General features: G+C 47.8%; 1 protein-coding gene across 1 annotated transcript in view; it reads right to left on the bottom strand.

The window, feature by feature from the left end:
• LOC147097918 (beta-centractin-like) overlaps window positions 1–22646 on the bottom strand; it is a 40622-nt gene that overhangs the window by 15154 nt on the left and 2822 nt on the right. Inside the window, exons 2-6 of the mRNA XM_085970988.1 lie at window positions 17506–17570; window positions 13536–13611; window positions 10786–10911; window positions 5809–5933; window positions 2143–2359 (exon numbers count right to left, since the gene is read on the bottom strand). Coding sequence (XP_085827114.1) covers window positions 2143–2359; window positions 5809–5933; window positions 10786–10911; window positions 13536–13611; window positions 17506–17570 — 609 coding nt within the window. The remainder of the gene's footprint in view (window positions 1–2142; window positions 2360–5808; window positions 5934–10785; window positions 10912–13535; window positions 13612–17505; window positions 17571–22646) is intronic.

Here is a 22646-nt window from a genome sequence, read left to right as displayed (position 1 = left end):
TCTGTGCCAACATAGATGCCCTCAGGCTGGTGCTGGGAGCGGCGCTACATTTGCCCTCAGTCCTCCCCGGGTTATGGGGAGGAAAATCATCCGGGGTCGCCACTTTTAATCACAAGCCAATGACGTGCCCGCAAGCAGGCGTCAGCTGGGCTTTGACCCCCCGCCCCACCCCCCGTGACAAAAACAGCCGACCGACTCACTCTCTAGGCTCAAAAATAAAGAATGGCCAAGGGGCAAGAGCTGCAGCCAGCCAAGGAGCTGATGCCTGACGGAGATCAGGAGAGAAAGTTTGCAAGGAAAAAAAGTGGCCATCGGCATCCGTCACATGAGCTCCAGCGGACAGCCACACGGTATTAATGCGTTCTTCTTCTCTCCCAACCTCTTTCAACTTGAGTTTCTTCTTTATCCCTTTGCCAGCATTTCTCTTCAGGGTGCTATGCATTTATGGAAGTAGGGTTATCCCGGAATACATTGCACCAGTGACAGCCCTTTTAAAAAAAAAAAGCTATAGGGATGATAGCTTTCAATGGAGGGATTTCACGAGTGCGGTGGGTGCTGCCTAACCCAACCTCCATCGCATTTTTTTCCGCGTTCAGTCGCTGAAGGGCCAGACATTGCCAGCACTGTCCTTACACTTCGCCGATTACAATCCTGAGGTGGGAGATTGGCATCTCCCGCATGCTTCCCACTGAATTGGAAAGACGGTGACGGGCCTGGATGGGGTAATATTGTTACATAATTCACAGGGTACGAGAGGGATAGGCAGCACACAGAACAAAGAATTCAATGCTCGTTACAACTCTCTTCCACAAAGAGCAGTAGATGCTAGCTCAATTCATCATTTTAAATCGGAGATCGATAGGTTCCTGGAGCTCAGGACATCCCAAAGCGCTTTACAGCCAATAAAGTACTTTCTGAAGTGTAGTCACTGTTGTGATGTAGGCAGCGCGGCAGCCAATTTGCGCACAGCAAGCTCCCACAAACAGCAATACGATAATGACCAGCTAATCTGAAACAAAAGCAAAATACTGCAGATGCTGGAAAACGGAAATAAGAACAGAAAATGCTGGAAATACTCAGCAGGTCAGGCAGTATCTGTGGAGAGAGAAACAGAGTTAACGTTTTAGGTCGGTGACCCTTCGTCAGATAATCTGTTCCCGTGATGCGTGAGGGATAAATATTGGCCAGGACACCAGGGAGAACTCCCGCTGCTCTTCTTCGAAATAGTGGCCGTGGGATCTTTTACTTCCAACCGAGAGGTCAGACAGGGCCTCGGTTAAACGTCTCATCCGAAAGACGGCACCTCCGACAGCGCAGCGCTCCCTCAGCACCGCACTGGGAGTGTCAGCCTAGATTTGTGCGCTCAGATCTCTGGAGTGGGACTTGAACCCACAACGTTCTGACTCAGAGGCGAGAGTGCTGCCCACTGAGCCACTGGCTGACACTAAAAGGATATGGAGCCAAGGCAGGTGGATGGAGCTAAAATACAGATCAGCCTCGAGGGGCTAAATGGCCTACTCCTGTTCCGAATACTGAATGGTTTATACCTAATGTTATACATTATTATCTTGCTTGGTCAAAAGGAAGGATACAATGACAAGAGTCCATTCAGCCCCTCAAGTTCTGCTCTTATAAACAGACAATCTATTCCATGATGGAGTCTAGCCCATTCATTTAACCTGCTAATGGAAGATTTGGATCAATCTTCCCTGAATCCCAAAGGCAGCTAAAACATTCGTTCACCCTCACATCTCTCTCCTCGCGGACAACATTCTCTCGCTCCTCTTCCTTCCCCCATTCACCGGTTGACCTGCAATCTTTACCATTCCTTTCTTTGCCAACTCCCAAACCCGCGGCCTCCACCACCCAGAAGGACAAGGGCAGCAGGCGCATGGGAACACCACCACCTCTCCAAGTCACACACCATCCTGGCTTGGAAATATATCGGCCGTTCCTTCATCGTCACTGGGTCAAAGTCCTGGAACTCCCTCCCGAACAGCACCTTCACCACACGGACTGCAGCAGTTCAAGGTGGCAGCTAACCACCTTCTCAAGGGCAATTAGGGACGGGCAATAAATGCTGGCCTTATCAGCAACACCCACACTGCACGAATGAATGAAGAAAGAAAAAAGTGCACCCACCTCTTTAATTGCTTTGACAATCTCAAATTCTGCAGTTGTGTGAAAGTCGTACCCTTCTTTCCTGAGGAGCAGGCGCAGGTAGCGGGACACGTCCCTGCCAGCTACATCCACCCTCATGATGGAGTGTGGCATGGCAAAGCCCTCGTAGATTGGGACCGCGTGAGTGACACCATCGCCAGCATCGAGCACGACACCTGTGGTGCGGCCTGTGGCGTACCTGCAGCGAAGACGGAAGACGGTTTAGTAACGTTGCAGAATCATCACGGCACACTGTTCATCAAGAGGAACACTTTACCGCAATGAAAAGGCTGCTGCAGTTTAAAGAGCGGCTTGACAATCCAGCTCCGTGATGACTTCGGTGATACCTGTAACTTCATGGTTTATATGGAGCCATATAAACTAGGAAGACCCGAGAGTCAACCTCTGGTCTGTGCTGAGGTAACTGCACAAGATAAGAGCTCACGGTGTTGGGGGTAATATATTAGCATGGATAGAGGCTTGACTAACTAACAGAAGACAGAGAGTCGGGATAAATGGGTCATAGAAACAAAGAAGATAGGAGCAGGAGTCGGCCATTCGGCTCCTCGAGCCCGCTCCGCCATTCAATGAGATCATGGCTGATCATCCAAATTCAGTAGCCTGTCCCCTGCTTTCTCCCCATATCCCTTTAGCCTCAAGAAATATATCCAACTCCTTCTTGAATATATTTAACTGCCCTGTGTGGCAGAGAATTCCACAGGTTCACCACTCTCTGGGTGAAGAAATTCCTCCTCATCTCAGTCCTAAATGGCTTACCCCTTATCCTTAGACTGTGACCCCTGGTTCTGGACTCCCCGACCATCAGGAACATCCTTCCTGCATCTAGTCTGTCTAGTCCTGTTAGAATTTTATAAGTTTCAATGAGATCCCCTCTCATTCTTCTAACCTCCAGCGAATATAAACCTAATCGACCCAATCTCTCCTCATACGTCATTCCTGCCATCCCAGGTATCAGTCTGGTGAATCTTCGCTGCACTCTCTCCATGGCAAGAACATCCTTCCTCAGATAAGGCGACCAAAACTGCACTTTCAGGTCGGCAAACTGTAACTAGTGGGGTGCCACAGGGATCAGTGCTGGGGGCTCAACTATTTAAAATCTATATTAATGACTTGGATGAAGGAACCGAGTGTACTGTGTATATATATATACAAAGAGAGGTGGGAAAGCAAATTGTGAGGAGGACACAGAGTCTGCAAAGGGATATAGATAGGTTGAGGGAGTGGGCAAAAATTTGGCAAATGGAGTATAATGTGGGAAAATGTGAGGTTGTCCACTTTGGTAGGAAAAATAGAAAAGCAAAATATGATTTAAATGGAGAGAGGCTACAGAATGGTGCGGTACAAAGGGATCTGGGGGTCCTCGTACATGAAACACAAAAAGTTAGCATGCAGGTACAGCAAGTAATTAGAAAGGCAAATGGAATGTTGGCCCTTATTGCAAGGGGTATGGAGTAAAAGAGTAGGGAAGTCTTGCTACAACGGTACACCTGGAGTACTGCGTACAGTTTTGGTCTCCTTATTTAAGGAGGGATAGACTTGCATTGGAGACAGTTCAGAGAAGGTTCACTCGGTTGATTCCTCGGTTGAAGGGGTTGTCTTATGAGGAAAGGTTGAGCAGGTTGGGCCTATACTCGTTGGAGTTTAGAAGAATGAGAGGTGATCTTATTGAAACATATAAGATTCTAAGGGGGATTGACAGGGTGAATGCTGAGAGGATGTTTCCCCTCGTGGGGGAATCTAGAACTTGGGGGCATAGTTTCAGGATAAGGGGTCGCCCATTTAAGACGGAGATGAGGAGGAATTTCTTCTCTCAGAGGGTCGTGAATCTTTGGAATTGTGGAGGCGGAGTCAGTGAATATATTCAAGGCAGAGATAGACAGATATTTGAGCTACGGGGAGTCAAGGGTTATGGGGGGCGGGCAGGGAAGTGGAGTTGAGGCCAAGATCAGATCAGCCATGATCTTATTGAATGGCGGAGCAGGCTCGAGGTGCCGAATGGCCTTCTCCCGCTCCTATAGCTTACACTCTTCTGTTCTTAACTAGGATAGCAGTTGGAGCCCTACAATTGGCCTCAACGGTCTCTGGTGTGGGGACATCAGACAGTGTTTCTGCCCTGATCCAGTGACCGCCTGCTGGGAGTGCATGCATGTGGGCATCCGGTGAGGATAGGGTCAGGTTTGGTTTAGCGCCGTCCACTATTGACTAGCCTGCCAAGATAAAGATTGAGCACCTTGGTGAAGCGCTCGAGAGCTGTTGGTACCCATGGAGATACATCCCAGCAAGTCAGTCTCTTCAGGAGAAATCAGAGAAATTTACAGCACTGAAGGAGGCCATTCGGCCCATCGTATCCTCGCCGGCCGAAAAAGAGCTATCCAGTCCAATCCCAACTTTCCCGCTCTTGGTCCGTAGCCTTGTAGGTTACGGCACTTCAAGTGCATATCCAAGTACTTTATACATGTGATGAGGGTTTCTGCCTCTCCCACCCTTTCAGGCAGTGAGTTCCAGACCCCCACCACCCTCTGGGTGAAAAAAATGTCTCCCTAACTCCCCTCTAATCCTTCTACTAATTACTTTAAATCGATGCCCCCTGGTTAGCGACCTTTCCGCCAAGGGAAACAGGTTCTTCCCATCCACTCTATCTAGGCCCCTCACAATTTAATACACCTCAACTAAATATCCCCTCAACCTCCTCTGTTCCAAGGAAAACAACCCCAGCCTATCCAATCTTTCCTCATAGCTAAAATTCTCCAGTCCTGGCAACATCCTCATAAATCTCCTCTGTACCCGCTCTGGTACAATCACATCCTTCCTGTAATCTGAGGAAGGATGTTCTTGCCATGGAGGGAGTGCAGCGAAGATTCACCAGGCTGATACCTGGGATGGCAGGAATGACGTATGAGGAGAGAGTGGGTCGATTGGGCTTATATTCGCTAGAGTTTAGAAGAATGAGAGGGGATCTCATTGAAACTTATAAAATTCTAACAGGACTAGACGGACTAGATGCAGGAAGGATGTTCCCGATGGTCGGGGAGTCCAGAACCAGGGGTCACAGTCTAAGGATAAGGGGAAAGCCATTTAGGACAGAGATGAGGAGGAATTTCTTCACCCAGAGAGTGGTGAACCTGTGGAATTCTCTACCACAGAAGGCAGTTGAGGCCAACTTATTAAATATATTCAAGGAGTTAGATATATTTCTTAAGGCTAAAGGGATCAAGGGATATGGGGAGAAAGCAGGGACAGGGTACTGAATTTGGCTGATCAGCCATGATCTCATTGAATGGCGGAGCAGGCTCGAGGGGCCGAATGGCCTACTCCTGCTCCTATCTTCTATGTACTGTAATGTGGTGACTCGAGCTGTGGCCTAACTAGTGCTTCGCACAGTTCCAGCACAACCTTCCTGCTCCTATATTCTATGCCTCGGCTAATAAAGGATTCCCTTGCCTTGAGAAGTGGGAGAAAGAATTGGGAACAAGAAAGCAAAGACATTGAGGCTTTTACTTTTAAAACAAATTCCTTCACTTGTGGATCCTTAAAGATTGCAGCTGTTGCTTCTCCAGTTCAAAACTCCAAACCGTTTGAAAATATGAAGATGATTGATGAAAGAAGCTAATATTTGCGGCAACTTACAGACTCAGAACAGCTTGCATCGAAATGAAAAGTGCAGGGGCGTTAAACGACTCAAAAAACACCTCCGCTGCCCGCTCCCGGTTTTTGCTTGGATTTAGTGGAGCTTCTGTGAGGAGCACTGGATGCTGCAATAAAAAACAGATCAGCTTTGTCCTGGGTTATCTACATCATTCGTGGAATTGTAGCAATGCTCAGAGACTTATCTTTGCTGCAAGGGTCCTACGCGATAGGAGGTTAGGACAATCTCAATCCAGCTCCTAGCAGGCAAACCCACAGCAATCTCACTCACGTGGGAAATAGAAAAATAACACACAGATGCATTAGGTTACGTCTCTGGAGGTTGGGCTGATCTCTGTTGTTGGGGGGAGGAAGAGTAGAGGGAGCTTTGCACGGCACTAGACCCGACCTGGCAGTGTTTGATGGGGGCAGTGTAGAGGGAGCATCAATGCTGTGGTGTACCTGACCTGCACATGCTTAATGTTGACATTGGTGTCTGAAATCCTACAGCACAGGAGGCCATTTGGCTCATCGTGCCAGTGTCAGCTCTTCGAAAGAGCTATCCAATTAGTCCCGTTCCACTAATTTTTCCCCATAGCCCTGCAATTTTTTCCCTTTTAAGCATTTTCAGGCCTGTGTGGAACATAAACACCAGCATGGGCCTGTTGGGCCGAATGGCCTGTTGCTGTGCTGCAAGTACATAAGACGTAGGAGCAGGAGTCGGTCATTCGGCCCCTCGAGCCTGCTCCGCCATTCAATAAGATCATGGCTGATCTGATCTTGGCCTCAACTCCACTTCCCTGCCCGCTTCCCATAACCCTCGACTCCCTTATCGTTCAAAAATCTGTCTATCTCCACCGTAAATATATTCAGTGACTCCGCCTCCACAGCTCTCTGGGGCAGAGAATTCCAAAGGTTCACCACCCTCTGAGAGAAGAAATTCCTCCTCATTTCCGATTTAAAAGGGTGCCCCCTTATTCTGAAACTATGCCCCCTAGTTCTAGATTCCCCCACGAGGGGAAACATCCTCTCTGCATCTACCCTGTCAAGCCCCTTCAGAATCTTATATGTTTCAATAAGATCCCCTCTCATTCTTCTAAACTCCAATGAGTATAGGCCCAACCTGCTCAACCTTTCTTCATAAGACAACCCCTTCATCTCCGGAATCAACCGAGTGAATCGTCTCTGAACTGCCTCCAAAGTCAAATACTTTGTATTTATTCAATTCCCTTTTGAAGGTTACTCTTGAATCTGCTTCCACCGCCCTTTCAGGTAGAGAATTCCAGATCACAACAACTCGCTGCGTAAAAAAAAATTCTTATCTCCCCTCTGGTTTGTTTGCCAGTTACCATAAATCTGTGTCCTCTGGAAACAGTTTCTCCTTATTTACTCTATCAAACCCTTTATAATTTTGAACACCTCTATTACATCTCCCCCATAACCTTCTCTGCTCCAAGGAAAGCAATACCAGCTTCTCTAGTCCTGCCACATAACTGAAGTCCCTCATCCCTGGTACAGGAAACTTTGTGATATCCGGCACCGACGGGACCGAGCTGTTGCCGATCTATCAAAACTGCCGGACATACAAAGTTAACGTTGAAGCATACGGAGGTTTTCATCTCCGTATCTGACAACAAACACTGTTGCTTAGCAACAGCTTGTAAACAGTCGGCCCGTACCTTGGAAGCGTCTCTGTAGCTTAGCAACAGCTTCAGAGAGTCTTTCCAGAGCCCGACTGTTGAAAACAAAGCCACGAGAAGAAAAAAAACCTAACAAAACGGCTCCTGATTTCTGCCGGTAGATCGAGGTTTCCGGACATACAACCTCCGGATAAACCAAAGTTTCCTGTACCATTCTAGTCAATCTCCTCTGCACCCTCTAAGGTCTTGACATCCTTCCTAAAGTGTGGTGCCCAGAATTGGACACAATACTCTGGCTGAGGACTAACCAGTAATTTATAAGGGTTTAGCATAACTTCCTTGTTTTTGTACTCAATGCCTCTATTTATAAAGCCCAAGAACCCGTATATTATTTTAACAGCGGATCCACCTGCCCTGCCACCTACAATGGAAAGTGTTCCAACATGTACAAATGGAAGTTTGTGTCACTTTCAAATTGTCACACTGCTTCTCCGACCTTGATTTTTTGCTCCTGAGGTCATCACGTTCCTCCCTGCCCGGTCTCCTTGGGTCAGCACATCACCCGAGTCACAGAGGACCTGTGGCTATGATTATCGGTCAATGCTGCCATGAGGCAGCAGCCCAGGAATGACAACACTGTTATGTTCACTTCTCAGCTGTAGCCAAGATTAGGAAGTGACGTACTTAATGGGCGACTGGAGAAATAAGGGTAGAATGTGCCTTTAAAGCAGAACTTCAGGAAAACGCACAGCCCTGCGTGACAACAACAACAATTTATATTTATATAGCACCTTTCACGTAATAAAATGTCCCAAGGTGCTTCACAGGAGTGTTATAAAAAAAGACAATTTGACACCGAGGCACATAAAGATATATTAGGGCAGGTGACCAAAAGCTTGGTCAAAGAGGTAGGTTTTAAAGAGTGTCTTAAAGGAGGAAAGATTAGTGCAGAGGCGGAGATATTTTAGGGAGGTAATTCCAGAGCTTAGGACCGAGGCAGCTGAAGGCATGGCTGCCAATGGTGGAGCGATTAAAATTGGGGATGTTCAAAAGGCCAGAATAGGCGGAGCGCAGAAGTCTAGGGGAATTATAGGGCTGGAGGAGATTACAGAGATAGGGAGGGGGCGAGGCCATGGAGAGGTCTGAAAACAAGGATGAGAATTTAAAATCGAAGCGTTGCTTAACTGGGAGCCAATCTAGGTCAGCGAGCACAGGGGAGATGGGTGAGCGGGACTTGGTGCGAGTTAGAAGACGGGCAGCAGTCAACAGGCCAGTCCCTCAAAGGAATAATTTGGAACCACATAGCCCTGTTGTGCAGCACTGTTTGATTCAATGCAGAGTGGCTCTGGCTTCACACAGACACAAACCGTGCAGTGTGGATGGGCCGGTAAGTCACCAAAGTGTGCTTAGGCAAGACACGTGGAACCCCATGCAGGAGGTAGTCGGAACCACTTATCTGAGGAAGGATGTTCCCCTTATCTGAGGAAGGATGTTCTTGCCATGGAGGGAGTGCAGCAAAGATTCACCAGACTGATACCTGGGATGGTAGGAATGACGTATGAGGAGAGATTGGGTCGATTAGGCTTATATTCGCTGGAGGTTAGAAGAATGAGAGGGGATCTCATTGAAACTTATAAAATTCTAACAGGACTAGACAGACTAGATGCAGGAAGGATGTTCCCGATGGCGGGGGAGTCCAAAACCAGGGGTCACAGTCTAAGGATAAGGGGTAAGCCATTTAGGACAGAGATGAGGAGGAATTTCTTCACCCAGAGAGTGGTGAACCTGTGGAATTCTCCACCACAGAAGGCTGTGGAGGCCAATTCATTAAATATATTCAAGAAGGAGTTAGATATATTTCTTGAGGCTAAAGGGATCAAGGGATATGGGGAGAAAGTAGGGACAGGGTACTGAATTTGGATGATCAGCCACGATCTCATTAAATGGCGGAGCAGGCTCGAGGGGCTGAATGGCCTACTCCTGCTCCTATCTTCTATGTTTCTATGTTTTCTCACCCCAGTGTAACTGCAACCAGCACCAAGTTTAAAAAGTTGGTGGTTGGGCGCCGATTCCTAAAACTGTTTAAACGTCATTTGAAAAAGTTTTCGTTAGCAGAGAGGTGACGGCACTGTGTCCTTCCATTAAAATACATTCAGAGGTTGAGGAGCAGAGTGTGGGGCTCGAACGCATGCGCAGAGTTAAACTGTCCCTGGGCAAGGAGCCAAGGTGGAGCCAAGAGGATAACCGGGGTCCTAGACTGGTGCCCAGCCCGCAGCCTCTTCCAATACACTTCACCATATTAAGCAACAATGCCAACACTGCAATTAACTTGCATTTATACAGCATCTTTAGAGTGCTACACAGTGGAGGGTGGGGGTCAGACCAGAGCAGAAGTAAGAGGGACACGACGGGAGGTGGCTGAAGGGAGGGTAGAGAGATAGGTTTTAAGGAGGCTTTTGAAGGAAGAGGAAAAGATGTAACAAGGTGGAGGGGGTTTGGAAAGCGAGTTCCATAGTGACAACAAGCTGGCTCAAAGCTCAGTCACTGACGGTAGAGTGGAGGGAGAGGGGAGCACAGCAGACCAGCTTAGGAAAAGCACAGGGTGTGAGCAGAGATTTAGGAGGGAGAGGTGAGTCCAAAGGCAGGGGAGGGGGGGATGAGTGGATGAGGATTTTGAATTTAGTGCCCAGAACGTGAAAGGATTAGGAAGGATAGGGGTGATAGATGAGTGGGACTTTTGTGGAAGATATTATGCAGGAGATGGAGTTCTGGATGCCCGTGTCCTAACTCGCACCAAGTCCCGTTCACCCATCACCCCCTGTGCTCGCTGCCCAACATTGGCTCCCAGTTAAGCAACGCCTTGATTTTAAAATGATCATCCTTGGTTTCAAATCCCTCCATGGCCGCACTCCTCTGTCTCTGTAATCTCCTCCAGCCTCACAACCACCCCTTCCGACCTCCCGAGCTATCCGCGCTCCTCTAATTGTGGCCTCTTGAGCATCCCGATTTTAATCGCTTCACCATTGGCTGCCAAGGGCCGGAGCTCTGGAATTCCCTCCCTAAACCTCTCCGCCTCTCTCTCCTCCTTTAAGATGCTCCTTAAAACCTACCTCTTTGACCAAACTGCCCTAATATCGCCTTATGCAGCTCGGTATCAAGTTTTGTCTGATAACGCTCCGGTGAAGCGCCTTGGGATGTTTTACAATGTTAAAGGCGCTATATAAATACAAGTTGTTGTTGTTGGATGATTTGACGTATAGGATCAGAATCGTTTGGGGGGGGGGGAATGAAAATACATTTGCCTGCTGCAATACAAACAAAATGACTACAATGATCTCACTTCCTCAGAGAAGGTCTGCAGTTGATCCTTGCCGTAAACATACTGCCAGATTCTCTCCATGTCGTTCCAGTCTCGCACAATGCCGTGTTCCATGGGATACCGAATCGAGAGCAAGCCTCGGTGCTCCTAAGGTGGGAGGGGGTCGGGGAGAAGAGGACGAGACGGATAAAATTATTACACACAAATAAACACGCTACTGAAACATTATCACCTTGCTTCCCACCACCCCACGACTCTTCCCAAGGCACCGAATCTTGCTGGGTGCCAGCCGCCTTCAGGTACCTTGCCCAAGTGGTCGTTCGCGTGCGAGAGTTGGTGGGTCATTCAATCAAGGACATGGCAGAGTCCAAAACTGTCCTCACATCAACATGCTTTCCCTGAAGGGAGTCACTGGATCAGGAAGGGGCACCGTCACTGACTGCAACATTCGCACTGCTGTGCTAACTCAGCAAGGGCCAGCGATAAAACACGGGACTTTCCGGGTCTGTGTCGTCCAGGACCATACCGCCTAGTGTGAGCTATCAGCAGAACACACAGAGGATCATTATGCAGTTTCCAGTATAGCACTTATAGAGCCGAGGTCCAGAAACAAGCAGCAATTACTGTAACTGCAACAGTGCAAGTGGCACAGTAATGACCACGATAGGGCACCAATAACTGCACAGACTGAGATGGGATGGCAGGAATGATGTATGAGGAGAGATTGGGTCCATTGGGCTTATATTCGCTAGAGTTTAGAAGAATGAGAGGGGATCTCATTGAAACTTATAAAATTCTAACAGGACCAGACAGACTAGGTGCAGGAAGGATGTTCCCGATGGCGGGGGAGTCCAGAACCAGGGGTCACAGTCTAAGGATAAGGGGTAAGCCATTTAGGACAGAGATGAGGAGGAATTTCTTCACCCAGAGTGGTGAACCTGTGGAATTCTCTACCACAGAAGGCAGTTGAGGCCAATTCATTAAATATATTCAAGAAGGAGTGAGATATATTTCTTAAGGCTAAAGGGATCAAGGGATATGGGGAGAAAGCAGGGACAGGGTACTGAATTTGGATGATCAGCCATGATCTCATTAAATGGCGGAACAGGCTCGAGGGGCCGAATGGCCTACTCCTGCTCCTATCTTCTATGTTTCTATATACACAATGTCGCAGGGCTCTGAAACATCGGTTTGAACCTGCACACAGTGAGCCATTGATCTTGCCCATGCAGCCAGGGAACTGGCACAGAATGGGTGCTGGGGACCCCTTCGCAGAGCGGGGGAGATCTGAATGCAGCGCTGTCTTGGCTCCTTCCGCTTACCAAGGCCACTTAACCTCAGTGAAAATTTAATTTAAAAACTTGCTGAAATAGCAAAGAATTAGGTAACATTTTTATAAGTAATTTCCCGTATTCTTGGAAAGCTGCATTACTCCTAACACTGCCCAGGGACCAACTGCTACCCAGGTCTCCTTTGCTAATTGAGGGGTTTTAAGATGATCAAAGGAATTGATAGGGTAGAGAGAGAAACTATTTCCTGTGGTGGGGGGGGGGGGGGGCAGTCCAGAACAAGGTGGGGTTAACCCCAAAATTAGAGCTAGGCCGGTCAGGGGTAATGTCAGGAAGCACTTCTTCACACAAGGGGGTGGAAATCTGGAACTCTCCCCCAAAAAGCTGTTGAGGCTGGAAGGGGGGTCAATTACAAATTTCAAAACGGAGATTGATAGATTGCTGGTAGGCAAGGGTACTAAGGGTTAAGTTCCCCTCCAAGTCACACACCATCCTAACTTGGAAGTACAGGAAACTTTCGATTAACCGGCCCCTAAATAACCGGAAATGTCAGTTAACCGGCAAAATTCAGGAGTAGGTTCAGGTAACTTTTATTACTTTTTTTTACTCCATTTGTTGCTGTGCAAGGATGTAGCTGCAGCTGTTGCTAACATAAGAAATAGGAGCAGGAGTAGGCCAATCGGCCCCTCGAGCCTGCTCCTGCTAAGCTACAGAGACGCTTGCAACTTGTGCCGATTGTTCTGAAGCTGTTGCTAAGCAACGGGGTTTGTTGCTTTATACGGAGCTCTGAGCTCCGTATCTTTTACTATAGCATTCGGTTATCCGGAATTGTTGATGAACCGGCACCACGTCGGTCCCGTCCATGCCGGATAACAACGTTTCCTGTATATCGGCCATTCCTTCATTGTCGCTGGGTCAAAATCCTGGAACTCCCTCCCCAACAGTACTGTGGGAGTACCCTCACCACACGGGACTGCAGCGGTTCAAGAAGGCAGCTCACCACCACCTTCTTAAGGGCAACTAGGGATGGGCAATAAATGCTGGCCTTGCCACATCCCATAAACGAATTTAAAAAAAAAACAAAGCAGGTAGATGGAGTTAAGATACAGATCAGCCATGATCTAATTGAATGGCCGAACAGGCTCGAGGGGCTGAATGGCCTACTGCTGTTGCCATGTCCCTCAGCAGAACTGCTGCTTCATGAGGCTTTGGGCTTTAATCCACAGCTCACCAACTGGTATTCAGGAGAGAGAAAAAGGACAAGAACTTTAACACAGCTGAAAAAACATGATACAAGCAGGTGGAGTTGCTGGGAGTGGAACTACAGCAAGTCACTGCCGAGGACTGTGTGCGCGCCTGCAAAAAAAAATAAAGTTTCAGGGCAGACAAAGATCTTAAGCCCCATTACCTTCAGCTGGCCACGCTCGACAAGGAACACTATTTCAATCAACAAAAAGTTAACATTTGGAGCCAACACAATACCTCAGCTTTAGGTCCAATGAACAGATCGCCCGCCAACGCTCCCGCCATCACTCGAATGTGCTTTGGACGTCCCACACTAGGTCAGAATGGAAGAATTTAAAAATGTTAAAGGGGAGGGAAAATCCTGGGGCGGGGGCTGTTTTACTTATTCACAAGGTATGCTCATTCCAAACATATTTGACCTCCCTTTTGAAAAGTGTCATTTCTACTGCTGATCCTAAAGCCGCTCAGTGTCCCTATCGTTGGGATCACCCACCTGCATTACAAATAGCACAGGTACAACTTCACAGCCGAGCTGGCTGGCCACAGGAAATAGTGCTGCGGGCCCGGGGAGGGGAGGGGGAAAACGCAAATTTTCCAACTGATAGCATGCTTCCCTGGAGTCAGGCATTCCAGATGGCAACTCTCAGCCCTGACCTTACATGCAACAGTGTCACTCTGGGGTGCAAGGGCCAACCAATACTCCCTGTCTCGGCCGACACTCGGAGAGTGAGTGGGATACCAGAGAGCAGCTAGTGCTCTCCCAGCACGAGACAACACTTTCAAAAGATATGGGGAGAAAAATTAGGATCTTTTAAAATTTAAATAACGTACATTGTAATGTCCTGCTGCAGAATTAGTCCTGTGTGCAGCCCAGCAGAGCAAGGCTTATAGTAATTGTTCATCTTGTGTCTATTGTCACTGTGAAAAGCACACAGCAGTACAATTATAAAACTTGCCCGTCTAACCTTGTGTTGTGTGATGGAGCGAATATTTTTTGAAGGACTGGTGGGTAAAGATCCATCACGGTTGGCGTAAGTGGTGGAAGCAATATGAAAAATGGAGAGAATCACACAAGAGGCATAGAGTACAAAAGCAAGGAAGTTATGGTAAACCTTTATAAATCACTGGTTAGGCCCCAGCTACAGTATTGTGTCCAATTCTGGGCACTGCACTTTAGGACAGCTGTCAAGGCCTTGGAGAGGGTGCAGAGGAGATTTACCAGAATGGTACCGGGGATGAGGGACTTCAGTTATGTGGAGAGACTGGAGCAGCTGGGATTGTTCTCCTTACAGCAGAGAAGATTAAGGAGAGATTTAATCGGGGTGTTTAAAATTATGAGGGGTTTCTTCCACTGGCAGGAGGGTCAGTAACCAGAGAACACAGATTTAAGATAATTGGCCAAAGTACCAGGGGGGAAAATTAGGAGTTGTTTTTTTTTTTTTTTTTATAAACACAGCAGTTGTGATCTGGAATGCGCTGCCTGAAAAGGGTGGTAGAAGCAGCTTTGATAGTAACTTTGAAAAGGGAATTGGATATGTTCTTGAAAAGGGAGACATTTGCAGGGCTATGGGGAAAGTGTAGGGAAGCGGGACTAATTGGTTAACTCTTTCAACGAGGCGGCACAGGCCTGATTGGCCTCTTTCTGTGCTGTACGATTCTATCATTTTAACTGCATCGTATATGAAATTGTAATTGGCTTAAGAAAATATATTTTCATATACTGTACTGGTAAAATGACAGAAAGTGATGGTACTGACAGTCAATGAGACTTGATCATTGATGGCTACGTCCCATTTGGTGTCACTATGTGATACTCCATGTTGTACAATACTGAATACCTTCTACATTGCCTTTTCGAATTTACCCGTATGCACACTAATCTCGACACAATGTACAGGAAACTCTTTGGTATCCGGCACCAACGGGACTGGGATGGTGCCGGTTGATTAAAAATTCCGGATGACGGAGAGGGTTATCTACCGAGGCTATTTTTAACAAACAAAAATTTAAAAATCAAGAAATGTGCAGTGTACAGTAATTGGGTACTCACCTACAGAATGTTGTGTTAAATGGATGGTGGAAGATGCTTGATTAAGTACAGTACTGCCAGTTGAGGGTAATCCATAACTCTTTAATTATTTAACAGTAAAACAAAACTTATACAGTAAACAACTGTATACAGTACACTTATTCCAAGTCCATTTGCTTGGACCAACTTTTGGGAATTCCATAATGCAAGATGGGGGAGATAATTCACGATAAAGATGGAGAGACACACAGAAAAATGGCGGATCGGAAGAGACTACTGGCAACGCGGGAGAGTCCGACTCCTGTTATTGAGGTGTTCCGACTTCCGACAGCGCCAAGAAGCCGAGTAGTGGCAGTTTGGAGAACTACCCCCCACTGACTAACTCGGCCACCGCGGGAGACTCAGACTCGGCAACATTGCCGGTTATTGAGGTGTTGTTTTCGGAGTATGAATTTTGCCGGTTAATAGAGAATTCCGGATATTTAGGTGCCGTTTAAACAAGAGTTTCCTGTACCTGCATTTAATGGCCATTTCCCTCCAAGTATCTCCTGGAGGCACTAACTTCTGCTGCACACAATTCCACAGGTGCCCTTTGGTAACTTACCCAAATGGCCATTTTTCATGTGTGGACCCTGCATGAGTCCAAGCCTGTCCTCCACTGATACTCACCCACACACACTTTCCAGAAGGAGCCACTGGATATCAACCTGGGTTTGTGCCTCAGCTATTTACAATCTACGGGAAACTCTCGATTTACCGGCACCAAACAACCGGAAATCTCGGTTAACCGGCAAAATTCAGGAGTAGGTTCAGTTAAGTTTTTCTTCATATTAGTGGCTGTTTCTTGATTCTTGGCTGTGTAATCGGGGGTTCCTGCACTTGTTGCTAAGCAACAGGGACGCTTGGTCTGTGGCCGGGCTTCTTGCACCTGTTGCTAAGCAACAGGAAAGCCTGGATTTGTTGCTGTGTACGGGGCTCTCGTACCTTTTAACTATAACTCTCTGTAATCCGGGCTTTTTGATATCCCGGCACCACGCCGGTCCCGGATAAAAAAAAGAGTTTCCTGTATATCAATGACTTGGACGAGGGGACCGAGGGTAATGTATCCAAGTTTGCCGACGATACAAAGCCAGGTGGGAAAGTAAGTTGTGAGGAGGATGCAAAGAGGCTGCAAGGGGATATAGACAGGTTAAGTGAGTGGGCAAGAACATGGCAGATGGAATATAATGTGGAGAAATGTGAAGTTAACCACTTTGGTAGGGAAAAATAGAAAAGCAGAGTCTTTTTTAAATGGTGAGAGATTGGGAAATGTTGGTGTTCAGAGGGACCTGGGTGTCTTTGTATACAAATCTCAGAAAGTTAACATGCAGGTAAAGCAAGCAATTAGGAAAGCAAATGGTATGTTAGCCTTTATTACAAAAGGATTGGAGTGTAACAGTAAAGAAGTCTTACTGCAATTATATAGGGGTTTGGTGAGACCACACCTGGAGTACTGTGTACAGTTTTGGTCTCCTTACCTAAGGAAGGATATACTTGCCTTGGAAGGAGTGCAATGAAGGTTCACTAGATTGATTCCTGGGATGAGAGGTGCTGTCCTATGAGGAGAGATTGAGTAGAATGGGCCGATACTCTGGAGTTCAGAAGAATGAGAGGTGATCTCATTGAAACATATAAGATTCTGAGGGGGATTGACGGGGTAGATGCCGAGAGGCTGTTTCCCCTGGCTGGAGAGTCTAGAACTAGGAGTATTAGTCTCAGGATAAGGGGTCAGCCATTTAAGACTGAGATGAGGAGGAATTTCTTCACTCAGGGGGATGTGAATCGTTGGAATTCTCGGCCTGAAAGGGCTGTGGATGCTCCGTCATTGTATATTCAAGGCTGAGATAGTTAGATTTTTGGACTCAAGGGATATGGGAATCGGGCAGGAAGGTGGAGTTGAGATTGAAGATCAGGCTCGAGGAGCCATATGGCCTACTCCTGCTCCTATTTTTTTATGTTCTTACATCATGCTGCATCTGATCCAGGAATGCTTGATGCAGACAGTCCCCTGCACTAACACCCCTCACCTTGCTGAACATAAACATTCATCCTAAACAAAATATAGAGTTGTGCAGGGACAACCCTTCTAAATGGTCACGTCATACCATGAACAGGACATGTGTATATGCACATACTTACTAATTGGGAAAACAGTACTTGGGTATCTGATCGCCAGCAAATCCAGCTTTGACCACCCCAGAACCCTGGGAAAGTAAAAATAGAGAAAATAGTAAACGTTACACAGTGCACCACGCTAACAGTACACAGGCAGCCTTTCAACTTTCCAACACTTGCCACTGTCCAGCAACTTACCCAAGTGACCATTCATCATTGGTGAAAATGGTCAGCAGGTGTTGGCAGGCTGTTCCACCACAGAGTGCATCACAACTGACCCTTATCCAGTTCTTACCCACGTGGGCACTTTCCAGCCTGAGCCAACGGCGAGTGATCAGAAGCAGGAACCCTGGTTGATGGCCCCCACCCCTTTCTCTCTTCCCTAACCCAAGGTACTGAGGGCAACTGCAGTCACTTCACTGCTTATCCTGGCTGAGGTGAATTAACTCAGCAGGGACGAGGGCCTGAGCCCTCTTACACACAACAGCCGCACCCTAGAACAGCTGTAGGAGAAAACCCGTGAGCAATTTTATGCATTATTTTGATCAAGCCGAATTCAATCCAACTGCTCCCATAACTGGAGAGGCACAAACACCTTTTCAATACCAGTGTTTTTCAAACTGGGGTCCGTGGAGACTTTCCAAGCGGTCCACGGCTGGAGGCGGTCAGACTGGAGATAATTTCAAGCCTGCTCCTCTTTACAAAAACCGACACCGATTCAGTTCTTGCGAATTATTCTCAACGGCTGGGCCCGACTCCTCACAGAGGCCCCATGGCTCGCACTCACTTTGCAACGAGCGCTCCCCGCCGGTCCTCCCGCCCCCACCCCCCCGGCGCCGCAACCCTGCGCCGTCCTCCCGACACGTGATCAGAGCGCCTGCGGGGCCCTTCAAACACACCCCCGAACGTGTTCACGCACACACACGCGATCCCACCGTGCAGCTGTAACAGACCGTGCCAGCAGGACCGTATGGCGGTGAGCCGTGCTTCCAGCAGCATCCCAGCATGTGCGCGGGTGCTCGTGCTCTCACTCACCTTGGCCGGCCTACTGACACCTTTAAAAATTGGCCAGCATTAAGCGGCTAATAGTGGCCATCAATGTTCACTCAAACTTTTTTGGGGGGAAGGGGGGGGGTTGCGCGGCCCATTCAAAAATCTGCGCATGCGTGGTTCTTGCATTTAAAAGCCGGCTCACCAGCTGCGCGGGACCTCGAGAACACCGTGCGGCCGCGCAGCTTAAAGGGAAGGTTAGTGGCCATCCGTTGCTGCGGAATACCCAGAATTGGCGCGAGAGGCAGACATGCCCATCTCACTGATATCTGTAAGTAAATACCTGATTTCTTAAAAGCATTATTAAAACACTCTTTTATATGCAGCACTTTCATATTATGAGTATTATGATTTAGATTGGGGGTGGGGAGCCGTGATTATTAATCCATTTGAAAAGGGGTCCTACAACTAAATAAGTGTGAGAACCACTGATCTATACTACTACCTTATACATCTCCATGAGGTCCCTTCTCAGAAAGACACACAAACGATAGTTTAGTTCATATACACCATTATCAACAATGCCATTATTATAGTACAGGAAACTCTCGATTTACTGGCACCTAAATAACCGGAAATCTCGGTTAACCGGCAAAATTCAGGAGTAGGTTCAGGTAAGTTTTACTTCATATTAGTGGCCGTTCCTCGATCTGTGGCCGTGTAACCGGGGTTCCTGCACCTGTTGCTAAGCAACAGGGACGCTTGGTCTGTGGCCGGGGTTCCTGCACATGTTGCTAAGCAACAGGGAAGCCTGGATTTGTTGCTGTGTACGGAGCTCTCGTACCTTTTAACTATACCTCTCTGTAATCCGGACTTACTGATAAATCGGCACCACGCTGGTCCCGTCGGTGCCGGATAATAAAGAGTTTCCTGTAGCATGCGGCTACCAGGATGGTAGAAGACGAGCCAGATGGACCTTGGCCTTTTTTAATTGTCTAGTAATTCCTACATAAATGGCACAGGAGATTAATTTGCAACACTACACATCAACTGTGACAGTGGGACAGAGACACGGGTTCAAACTGGCAAAAGACCAGCTTAGAACCGAAACCTGGAATCTCTTCGCGGCTAGAGCAATTAACACAATAGACTTCTGGGTCAGGTCGTGGCGGAAGAATCCATGGAATTACGCGATTTGAAAGACAAAACTTTTTATTAAATTATTCGCAGGATGTGGGCGTTGCCAGCATTTACTGCCCAGCCCTAATTGTCCTTGAGGTGGTGGTGAGCTGCCTTCTTGAATACAACTGAGTGGCACAGGGCAGTTAAGAATCAACCACGTTGTTGTGGGTCTGGAGAAACGTGGAGTAGGCCAGACCGGGTAAGGTCCTTCCCTAAAGAACATTAGTGAACCAGATGGGTTTTTACGACAATCCGGTAGTTTCATGGTCACCATTACTGACACTAGCTTCACTTCCGGAGGAGCTTAACAACTTCTACGCTCGCTTCGACAGGGACAACAGGGAGCCGGCTACCAAAGCCTTGCCACCCCCGGAAGACCAGGTGCTCACTCTGTCGACCTCCGACGTAAGGGGTGTTCTACGTGGAGTGAACACACGAAAGGCTGCTGGACCGGATAGCATCCCTGGACGGGTACTCAAGGAATGTGCTGATCAGCTGGCTGATGTCTTCACCGCCATCTTCAACATGTCATTGGCCCAGGCAGTAGTCCCTACATGCTTCAAGACCGCTACCATTATTCCTGTGCCAAAACAAACGGCTGTGACGTGCCTGAACGACTATCGACCAGTCGCACTCACACCCATCATAATGAAGTGTTTTGAGAGACTGGTCCTGGCTCACATCAAAGCCAGTGTTCCCGCCTCTCTTGACCAACACCAGTTTGCCTATCGTGCAAACAGATCAACGGAGGATGCAATCACAACTGCTCTACACTCGGCACTGAATCACTTAGATGGTAAAGAGACCTACATCAGAATGCTGTTCATAGACTACAGCTCAGCATTCAACACTATCGTCCACAACAAGCTGGCCACCAAACTCCACACTCTTGGCCTGAACACTTCCCTCTGCAACTGGACCCTGGACTTCCTAACAAACAGACCCCAGTCTGTCAAATTAGGTAACCACACCTCCCCCCCCTGACCCTGAACACAGGGGCCCCACAAGGATGTGTGCTGAGCCCCCTCCTCTACTCCCTCTTCACCCACGACTGTGTGGCTGTTCATGGTTCCAACACCATCATCAAGTTTGCGGATGACACCACGGTAGTAGGCCAGATCACCAACAACGATGAGTCAGCCTACAGGGAGGAGGTCCAGCAACTCGTGAAGTGGTGCGCCGATAACAACCTGGCCCTTAACATCAAGAAAACCAAAGAAATCATTGTGGACTTCAGGAAGTCTAAAGGCGGAAGTCACACCCCCATCCACATCAATGGGGCTGTGGTGGAAAGGGCGGACAGCTTTAAGTTCCTCAGAGTCCACATCACGGAAGACCTCTCCTGGTCCCTCAATACCTCCTCTCTGGTGAAGAAGGCCCAGCAGCGCCTATATTGCCTAAGGAGGCTGAAGGGATGTAACCTGTCACCCCTGATCCTCTCTAACTTTTACCGCTGCACAATAGAGAGCATCCTGACGAACTGTATCACAGTATGGTATGGCAGCTGTAGCTCCTATGACCGGAAAGCCCTGCAGCGGGTAGTCAAAACTGCCCAACGCATTACCGGCACCCGGCTACCGACCATAGAGCACATATACCAGAAACGCTGTTTACGGAGGTCACGGTCCATCATCAAAGACCCTACCCACCCCAGCCACAGTCTGTTCGCCCCCCTGCCATCTGGGAGACGCTACAGATGCATTCGCACCCGTACGACCAGATTTAGGAACAGCTTCTTTCCCAGGGCTGTCATCCTACTGAACTCCACAAATAAACTCTAAAGCCTGCACATCTGCCAGTGCACTTTATTATGGTTATGTTTATGTTAATGTATTACAAGCCAAATGTATGTTGAATGTCTAAATGTCTTAATCTAAATGTACACTCTCGGGAGCCGCAAGCCTACATTTCGTTGTACTGCACTTGTGCACTAACAATGACAATAAAGTTGATTATTATTATTTTTCTTCCAGATTTATTTAATAAACTGAATTTAAATTCCCCAGCTGCCGTGGTGGTATTTGAACTCGAGTCTCCGGATCATTAGTCCAGGCCTCGGGATTATCAGTCCAGAAACCTAATCACTATGCTACAGTGCAAACATGCGTTGCGTTGTACGCTCTCTATGGGTTTAACATCCTTTAATGTATAACGGGGCAACCAAATTGCTACTGTAACTGTGGCCTAGCCATTGCCTTCTACAAACTTATCATTACCTCTTTGCTTTTGTGCTCTCGGCCGCTATTTATAAAACCCAAATTGCGATCCACATCATCACCCAGACACTAGTCTTAAATTTCCCCCTTGCCAGTTTGAACCCATGCCTTCTTATCCTATCATCTTAGTTTAGCATGAAGTGGAGCTCTAAATTTCCCTTATTCAATCCTTATTGCCATTAAATTCTTCTATGACAAGCACTGTATAATTAGTGGCAGTACCAAATATAGCTAGCTGCGTTGACATTTGGCACCAATAAGCCTCATCTGAAAACACTTCATCTAAAAATTATTTGGTGCCGAGAATTCGTGTACTTAAAAACTGCCAGCTTCTGTACAAAAGCAAAATACTGCCCGGATACTGGGAATCCGAAAGCAAAATAAAAAATGCAGGTCAGGCAGCAACTGTAGAGAGAGAAACAGCGTCAATGTTTCAGGTCGATAACATTTAAAGAGAAAAAAACTTGCATTTATATAGCGCCTTTCACGAAGGAAGAAAGAATGACTTGCATTTATTCTTTACTAGCAGGGGGGGCCCGGCGTTGCCAGGGCAGTTTAGATGGCGGCGCGGTTGACGGCCGGCCGCTGCCACTCCCCCGCTCTGTGTCTCGGGCTGAGCGGTTGCGAGGCCTGGCCCGAGTGACCCCAACTCACCTCCCGCTCCGGCAGGCCGACGCAACTGCCCCGCTCACTGTTGAGGAAAAGCAGGGGAAAAAATGGCGGCGAAGTTTCGGGAGGCTGCAGGATTAGGTCCCACCCGTGACGCACCGATTGGTG

This window comes from Somniosus microcephalus, chromosome 30 (assembly GCF_052327205.1).
Source record: "Somniosus microcephalus isolate GS21.2 chromosome 30, FLI_Smic_1.0, whole genome shotgun sequence".
NCBI lineage: Eukaryota > Metazoa > Chordata > Chondrichthyes > Squaliformes > Somniosidae > Somniosus > Somniosus microcephalus.
This window is presented reverse-complemented; position numbering and strand designations above follow the sequence as displayed.